This window comes from Xenopus tropicalis, chromosome 5 (genome assembly GCF_000004195.4).
Source record: "Xenopus tropicalis strain Nigerian chromosome 5, UCB_Xtro_10.0, whole genome shotgun sequence".
Classification (NCBI taxonomy): domain Eukaryota; kingdom Metazoa; phylum Chordata; class Amphibia; order Anura; family Pipidae; genus Xenopus; species Xenopus tropicalis.
In genome coordinates this window covers 37658825-37668481 of record NC_030681.2, presented here as the reverse complement: position 1 = coordinate 37668481, position 9657 = coordinate 37658825, and the positions used below count along the sequence as shown (strand labels likewise).

At 39.4% G+C, this 9657-nt stretch overlaps 1 protein-coding gene across 1 annotated transcript in view; it reads left to right on the top strand.

Moving 5' to 3' along the window:
* anapc1 (anaphase promoting complex subunit 1) overlaps window positions 1-9657 on the top strand; it is a 54399-nt gene that overhangs the window by 29997 nt on the left and 14745 nt on the right. The window contains 7 exon segments of the mRNA NM_001079398.1: window positions 495-673; window positions 919-1145; window positions 1963-2081; window positions 3165-3436; window positions 5322-5556; window positions 6380-6471; window positions 7695-7829. Of these exon segments, the coding sequence (NP_001072866.1) occupies window positions 495-673; window positions 919-1145; window positions 1963-2081; window positions 3165-3436; window positions 5322-5556; window positions 6380-6471; window positions 7695-7829 (1259 nt within the window).

Sequence of the window (9657 nt, the reverse complement as noted above, 5' to 3'; positions counted from 1 at the left end):
ACGAATGGAGTCCTCCATCCAATCAGTATGCTTTTCACATTTATATGCATTTGCAATGATTTGTCTGTGGAGAGATTTGGTTCTCACAGACAAGTGATTTAATTGAATTAACTACGGTTACACCTTTACAAAAAAATTTAAATAGTAACATAAATACTACTAATTATTGTTGCTGTTTTGATGGGGCTAACGTAGGAGGTTTGCCCCACAAAAAAAAAATTGCATTGTTAGTGCAGAAAGTGCTCCCAAATCAAATTAAAAAAATCTAGAATAAATATCTTAGAATTTCACTTTTTTCACCAAAATAATCGAATACATAAGAATTTACTTAGGAACAAATAATACTAAGTTTAATATTAAATGCAAATATATAATGAATATTTATGTACTTGCATCATGTACCCTTTTCACATGTACCCTTTTCATGACGAAGAAAGTCTCTAAAATGTTGACACTTATATTTGCTCCCCTTTTCCCCTCTGATTCAACCCCAGGATTTACTCTGCAAGACTTGGAATCATTACCCTTTGGTGTGGCCCTTCCCATCAGGCATGCTATCTATCAATGCCGGCAGCAGCCTGCTTCTGACTGGGCACAAGGTGTCTGCATTCTTATTGGGCGGCAAGATCTCTCCAAACAGGCTTGTGATGGCAATCTTCCCAAGGCAAAACCTGTATGTGCCACATGTCAATAGAAACCCTAAAGCTTTGGTTTGTGTCTGTTACTCAATTAGATCAGTTTGTTTTAAAAATAAGCAAACAAAATAATTTAACATATTAACATGTTGTACCTGTCCACACCAGTGCATTGTTGCACTGGGCTACAGCAGTAATTCCATGTAAATCGTTATCTATAGCCCATGAGTAAGGTGTATAAACATCCATTTGAATTCTTGCTCTTTTTTTATGCTTGGTTTAGTCTGCAGGTCCGGTGCCTTCGCCAGAGGTACCTCCTGCAGCAGATGCTGAAGAGGAAGATGATGGAATGAATGATTTGAATCAGGAAGTGATGTCTTTGATTTGGAGTGAAGACTTACGAGTGCAAGAAGTGCGCAGGCTTCTTCAGAGTTCCCACCCTGTGCGTGTGAATGTAGTCCAGATGCCTGAAGTCAGTGATCATGAGTTCATAGAGGAGAAAGAAAACAGGTATCTGTTCTATAACAGGACTCTTACTGGGTAGCCATTTTTTTTTCTTTCTTTTTGCATATGCAACCACAATGTTGCTTTTTAATATAATCTATAGAATAGCCCCTGGAGACATGCTTTTTTCTGTTATTAGATCTATCTTAAAATAAGTATGTGAAATTGGCAGACTAAAAGAATGCTAGCTGTGTCTCTGTTGTATTCTGGCAGGGATCTGCAGTAGTCTCTGGCTAAATTGGGATCCTGTGAATAATTGAGCACCAGCAGCAGAGTTTGTATAGTAACACATCCTTGTGTTGTAGAATGGTTAAAGGGGTGATCCACCATCAAGTTAACTGTTCGTATTGTTGCACAAAAGCCAGCATCAAAAATCCGAAAAAAGATCTTTAGGGAAGGGACATCTGCCATTGACTTCTGTCTTGACAAGTTTTTGATTTTCAGAATGTTGCAATTTTGTTGCATAGTAAATCTCAGAAAAGAAAAAGAAAATTTCAAATTGTTAAAAAAAAAAACCCAAAAAACTGTTAATTAATGGACCCCCTTAGTCTCTCATTCAAACCTGTGGCTGATTGCTAGTAGTTAGGACCCAAGCAACCAGATATCTGCAGTAATTCCAAACTGGAGAGCTTCTGAACAAAAAGTTAAATAATTAAAAAGCCACAAATAATAAAGACTAGTTACAGTATTTTAGAATACGACCCAATACATCATACTAATGGTGAACAACCCCTTTAATAGCAAAAGTTGGTCAAATACTGTAAAGCGTATTCAATATTTACAGTGAAAATGTACAATTAAAAAAAAAATATCAACTTTTTAGGTTGCTACAGCTGTCTCAGAGGACAATGGCTCTTCCTGTTGGACGTGGAATGTTTACCTTGTTTTCTTACCACCCTGTTCCCACCGAACCATTACCTATTCCTAAGCTGAATCTCACAGGTGAGTTTGCTTGGTTTATAACTAGTTATTCCAAAAACTTTCACAGTGACTGGGAGGATGAGTGGTTCTGATTTTGCCATTTTTTAAGTTTGTGGGACACTTGCTCTGGATGATTAGCCTTCCTTCTTGCCTGTGCCAGGGATCATTGCATTGGTGGTAGCTTTCTGCATATTCATGCATTTCCGCACCTAAATGTGCCGCATGTGCCTGCACCTGGGCTAATGCAATGGTTCTAAGTACAGGCAAGGAAGAAGGCTGATGCCAGTTTAGGTCAAGAATCAGCCCAGTGTGGCATTAGCTTTACAGCCACAGTATATGTTAAAGGAGAAGGAAAGGTAAAAAGTCAGTAATCTTTATCAGAAAGGCCTATGTAAATACAGCCATAAGCACATACAGAAACACTGCACTGAGTTCTCTGTCAATAGATTTGTTGTCTCCTGTTTTCCTGTGCCAGAGACACAAAGTTCTCTCCTCTCTTCCCTCTCCTTTTCCACCCTCTCACTCAATAATGCTAAGAACTCACTCCCCCCCCCCTTAGGAATGTGGATCTGATTCAATCAGCAGGAAGCTTCCTCATAGTCTTACAAACTGAGCATGTACATCGGTCTGGGTGCAGGAGCGAGGCATTATGGGAACTTTCTTTACAGAGCTCAGTGTTTTGTTTTTTTTTCTATGAGGCATCTGAACGGGAGAAATATGGGGAGACTTAAGGGCACTATTGAGAGAACTGAAGGTATGACTGCAGATTAACTCTCTATTAGCCTTTCCTTCTCCTTTAAGCCTAAAAACAGCTGCAATTCCACTATTAGCAAAAGAGATTTCCTTTGTAATGATACAATAAGTAGCAAAAAATAAAGCGATATATAAAATAACCCTTTGCTTTTTATTTGTAGAATGTTGATACTTTCTGCTGCATAATGCCCCATGTCTGCCATTCAGTCAGATTTTTTGCTTTTAGTAGTCTGTATTCTCTGTGTTCATACTAGTAGATGTTTGCCTCTGTTGATTTTTTTTTTCTCTTGCTATTCTTTTTATATTTCCATTCTTCCTTTATAAACTGTAACCATACTTGTTCATGGCCAGGGCGTGCTCCACCAAGGAATACAACTGTAGATCTCAACAGTGGAAACATTGATGTACCGCCAAACATGGCTTGTTGGGCTAACTTTCACAATGGAGTTGCTGCAGGTCTGAAAATTGCTCCTGCTTCACAGATAGATTCCGCATGGATTGTCTACAACAAACCTAAAAACGCTGAGCTTGCAAATGAATATGCAGGGTTTCTTATGGCTCTGGGCTTAAATGGACATCTCACAAAGTTAGCTACCCTGAATATACATGACTATCTCACTAAGGTGAGTTGGACTCTAGGAGAAATAATATGTAGCCTAAATGACAGACATTTCAAGTTGTGTAATAAATTAAAATCCACATTTAAAAGAAATGTTTTTAATATATTTATTGTTTGTTGTTTACACATTAATACAAGTTCCAAAAGTTCCTTCCCCAAAAATGCATATTTGCTTAAATAGACAATAGGTGGGTTATGACTTGCATTCATTTTTACAGAATAATAATATTCTGGAAAATGTAAGATTCCAAACATTTTTTTACAAATAAATAACTGCAAAGTGGGGTGTGCGTAATTATTCAGCCCCCTTTGGTCTGAGTGCCCATAGACATTGCCTGATGAGTGCTAATGACTAAATAGAGTGCACCTGTGTGTAATCTAATGTCAGTACAAATACAGCTGCTCTGTGACGGCCTCAGAGGTTGTCTAAGAGAATATTGGGAGCAACAACACCATGAAGTCCAAAGAACACACCAGACAGGTCAGGGATAAAGTTATTGAGAAATTTAAAGCAGGCTTAGGCTACAAAAAGATTTCCAAAGCCTTGAACATCCCACGGAGCCCTGTTCAAGCGATCATTAAGAAATGGAAGGAGTATGGCAACTGTATACCCACCAAGACAAGGCCCTCCACCTAAACTCACAGGCTGATCAGAAATGCAGCCAAGAGGCCCATGGTGACTCTGGACAAGCTGCAGAGATCTACAGCTCAGGTGGGGGAATCGGTCCATAGGACAACTATTAGTCGTGCACTGCACAAAGTTGGCCTTTATGGAAGAGTGGCAAGAAGAAAGCCATTGTTAACAGAAAACCATAAGAAGTCCCGTTTGCAGTTTGCCACAAGCCATGTGGGGGACACAGCAAACATGTGGAAGAAGGTACTCTGGTCAGATGAGACCAAAATGGAACTTTTTGGCCAAAATGCAAAACGCTATGTGTGGCGGAAAACTAAAACTGCACATCACTCTGAACACACCATCCCCACTGTCAAATATGGTGGTGGCAGCATCATGCTCTGGGGGTGCTTCTCTTCAGCAGGGACAGGGAAGCTGGTCAGAGTTGATGGGAAGATGGATGGAGCCAAATACAGGGCAATCTTGGAAGAAAACCTCTTGGAGTCTGCAAAAGACTTGAGACTGGGGCGGAGGATCACCTTCCAGCAGGACAACGACCCTAAACATAAAGCCAGGGCAACAATGGAATGGTTTAAAACAAAACATATCCATGTGTTAGAATGGCCCAGTCAAAGTCCAGATCTAAATCCAATGGAGAATCTGTGGCAAGATCGGAAAACTGCTGTTCACAAACGCTGTCCATCTAATCTGACTGAGCTGGAGCTGTTTTGCAAAGAAGAATGGGCAAGGATTTCAGTCTCTAGATGTGCAAAGCTGGTAGAGACATACCCTAAAAGCTGAAATTGCAGAAAAAGGTGGTTCTACAAAGTATTGACTCAGGGGGCTGAATAATTCTGCACACCCCACTTTGCAGTTATTTATTTGTAAAAAATGTTTGGAATCATGTATGATTTTCGTTCCACTTCTCACGTGTACACCTCTTTGTATTGATCTTTCACGTGGAATTCCAATAAAATTGATTCATGTTTGTGGCTGTAATGTGACAAAATGTGGAAAAGTTCAAGGGGGCCGAATAATTTTGCAAGCCACTGTAAGTTATGGAGATCCAAATTACAAAAAGATCTCTTATCTGGAAAACTCCAGTTTCCGAGCATTCTGGATAACAGGTCCCATACCTGTAGTACCTTATTATTGGTTGGTTTTACACGCTACACATCAATACGGTTGGTCCCTGGACTCCCCCTCTCTACTTCTATACTTGCCATTTTACATTGGGATCATTGTTTCACTCTCTATTCATTTCGTTGTGTCAAAGGGGCATGAGATGACCAGCATTGGATTGCTTCTTGGTGTTTCAGCTGCAAAGCTTGGTACTATGGACATTTCAATAACACGGCTTCTTAGCATTCATATTCCTGCTCTGTTGCCTCCTACTTCCACTGAGCTGGATGTCCCACACAATGTGCAGGTGGCTGCTGTGATTGGCATCGGTCTGGTTTACCAGGGTACTGCGCACAGACACATTGCAGAGGTCCTACTTGCAGAAATAGGTGAGGTTGGATAATGACTAAACAAATTTTTAGCAAATTATAAAGGGGAAAAGTTTTTTTTTTACAAACCAAACAAATACTGTATATAATCATTATATACAGTATACTATAGTTGTAGCGCTACTTGTATTTCTTGTATTTACTGTTAAAAAACAATGTGGCACTTAAGTGTAAAAGAAAAAATGCAAATCAGAAATGGTCCTTGCTCTCCGGTTCAATGTTAAATGAGGCTCTGTTTACTGCACTGTATATACTGCACCAGCCTAAAGTTTTGGAATCTGTGTAACAGTGATGATTCAGACCTACGCAGGGATACTGCACATACTCAGTGTGGGTCTAAACATAATGGGCTGCATTTCTAGCCTACTTCATTGTTAAGCTTTACTTCTCCTTTCAGTTGAGTACAATCTAGGCGCATATTTATCAAAGAGATAAATAGAACTTTCCACATTTGTCTAGACTAAAATTCTGCTGCTGTCTATTAATTTCTGTGGGATTATTTAAAGGAGTGTTAATCAAAGGGCAAATTCTTACTTTCAACTATTGATAAATAGATCTTCCATAGAAATGCATACTTGAACTGTGATTGTTAAGCTGTATTAAGTCTCCATCATTTTTTGGGAAACCATGATGTAGCACCCATTTAATACATTCCTACTGCAATGTAAATATCCAGAAATCATACACTTTTGCTAAGTCCTGAGAATTGTACTAGAGAATCTAGGTTCTGCTGCAGGTTAAATGATGAAAAGGTTACCCTTGCCTATAATATTGTCTAAACTTCCATTTAAGGCCCTGTGTTTTCATTTAAATTTGTTTCTAGGCCGGCCACCAGGACCTGAAATGGAGTACTGCACTGACAGAGAATCTTACTCTTTGGCAGCTGGACTTGCTCTCGGCATGGTTTGCCTTGGGGTAAGATTGCATTTTATTGCTATTCCACTTAAATCACTGGTAATGCCATGAACTGCTCTTCATTCCAAACTGGAACCTACTAATCCCAAAACATTGGTGTAAAAATCTGCTACCAAATTTTCAAGACTATAAGGCTAATGTTGCACAAGGAGTTTTGACCCTCTGTATGTCACTACTTTATTAATAGAAAATGCTGTGCCTGAAACTTGCGCATATTTATCCCAACACTAACGAAAACTGCTTTAGAGGGTGCTGTACACCAGGTACTATGGGCCATATTTGGTGGACATGCCCGAAAGCAATTAGATACTGGATAAGGGTATATAATATGATATTTGCGGTCTTAAATGTGAATGTACAAAAAAACCCATATGAAGCATTATTGGGAGCGCCAGTACAAGGGGTGACCAGGACACAGCAGAAATTAATCAACCAGATATTTTTAGCCGCAAAGCAAGTATTGGCGAGGTCCTGGAAGTCCCCTGCTATTAACTATAATCTACTTAAACCTAAGATCGATTGGATATTTGTAAATGAGAAGTTAACCAGTATTGCCCTAGATAAATACCCACTGTTCCTTAAAACTTGGCAACCGTGGATTGACTATAGGTTTGGAAGATTGCTCTCCACTTCGATATTATCTACCTGACTGTAGTGAAATGTTATTGAAGCGATATATGGCCAATACCATACCCCTCGGTTACTAATTACCCCCTTGTTTCCCCAGTTCTTTTCTGAAACTGAGTAACACATTAGGTTTTATATGTGTATGGAAATATATTTACACTGTTACCAATTGATGGAAAATGTCTTTGCAATCTGTAATATTTAGAAGTTACTTCATATCTTTAAATTATTGTAAAGTACAAAAAAAGAATGCAATTTTCTGTTTAACACGTGAAATATTGTAATGATTGCTATAAAACAATAAAAAAAAATTAATGATAAAAGAAAATGCTGTGCCTGAAGCACACAAAGTGGTGACAGGCAAACTTCTAGTAGTAGAAATGCCTTGGGTGCCGTAGCTTTAATGTGCTGTTTAGCTTTGGTAAGAAATCTCATAACACAACTGAGAACCTTTACAATGAACTTTGCCTTGTCCATGACCATTTGGTTCTTTTCTTACAGCATGGAAGCAATCTAATTGGAAATCTCATAACACAACTGAGAACCTTTACAATGAACTTTGCCTTGTCCATGACCATTTGGTTCTTTTCTTACAGCATGGAAGCAATCTAATTGGAATGTCCGACCTAAATGTTCCAGAACAACTGTACCAGTATATGGTAGGAGGCCACAAACGCTCCCATGTTGGTGTGAGCAGAGAAAAACACAAGTCCCCCAGTTATCAGATCAAGGTAGAAAAAAACTCCGGTTTACATAATTGTTCTTTTGGAAATTGTGAGTAGTGCAATAGTGCATAAACGCTATCTGATTGAAAAGTAACCAATATAATCTGCCTCAGACTCCAGAAACCATTTTCCCACCCACCTTCGACTGGCATTTAACCCTTCCCCTCCCCTTGTATTATTTTGAAGTCACGGATTCTTGGACATAAAGGCCTCTTCTTTACCTCTGGCTGTTGTAGCAGCTGGAAATTAGAGGGGCTTCAATTCCCAGAATGCATATAATTGTGACAAGGTTAATTTATATATATATTTGTTTTATTGGCAGTTTAGATTGTGTTTATGCCCTCCATAAAGTTCAACTTTTAATAAGCTCTTGTCCAAGGGGGAGGAGGGGAAATTTTTCCTGTTTAAGACTGCACATAGACACAAATGTTCTGTTTAAATACTGCTGGACTATTGTGTGCCCAACACTTTAATAAAGCTTTTTGTTTATGTTAAATAAAAGATAAAAAGGTAATTGTATTATATAGAAACAGCGCCACTTAGAATCCTTGGGGTTTTTTTTTTTTTTTTTTTCCATGGGTGCTCAGATGTTGTTTGACTACTACTTTTTTTTTTTCTAAAGGTAAATTTTTTATTGGTTTTACAACATCACAAAACAAAAATACAAAACAGTGTATAATATATTGACATTAAGATTGAAATGGTGTCGAGTCAGGTTTAGGCCAATACAGTCAAGGGTGCTATTACTAGGCGTTGTAGTTATTACAGTGTAGGTGAGTGTGTTTAGTTCTGTCGGATCAGTCACATTTAGTGTGAAGGGGTAGGTTATGTGTCCAGATTGTCTTGATTATACCAATTTTCCCAGATCTTGTCAAACTTGTCATAAGCACCCCTTGTTTCATAGGTTAATTTGATAAGGGGGAGAGCTCCATCCACCAGCCTTCTCCAGAATGTTTGGGAGGGGAGGGTGTCTCCCATCCAGTGCATAATTATTGTTTTTTTGGCGTAGAACATGAGCGTACGCAGTCTGACTCTGGCCACGTTAGTGCATATTATTCCATCTATGACTCCTAATAGGCAAGTTATTGGGTCTACTATCTGCGGTGTACCCAGTTCACTTGCTAGTGTTTCCATTATTTTGGACCAGAATTCGTGTATGGGGGGACAGGACCAAATCATGTGGAAGAAATTGGCCCCGGGGGATTTACATCTTGGGCAGAGGTCATCCTGTCTTCTCCCAAATCTCATCAGTTTGAGGGGTGTTATGTAGGTTTGGTGCAGAAATTTGTACTGTATGAGCCTATCCTTTATTGGGATTAGGAAATCATAGGCATTTTCTGTGGCTTCCTCCCATTGGTCTTGTGCTAGTTCTGGGATGTCTTGCGTCCAAAGACGGTAGGCTCGATCAAAGGGTGGCTTAATTGTTGTCATAATCTCTTTGTATAGCCTAGATAGTAGTTTGGCTGGAGATGGAGAGAGCAGGATGTCCTCTAGGGTTACTGTGGTTATTGTGGGAGGAAGGGTGTGGAATTGTGCGTGAAAGGCGTGCCTAAGTTGGAGGTATCTATAAAATTGTATCTGCTTTCCCAGAGCTCTGTCTTGTAGGTCTTGGTATGTGGGAAACTGAGGACCAAGTGTTAGGTCTCCAAGTTTCTTAAAACCCAGTCGTGGCCAATAGGTGTAGTCCTGTAGTTCCTGTAGGTCGGGTAGGAGCGAGTTGGCCCAGAGTGGAAGTTGGGGTGAGAGGAGTGGCCAAGGTTGACTACTACTTTTAGCATTCTTCAACAAAAGTTAAAACATGCTGCTCATTTTATTCCAACAAGATACGAGCAGA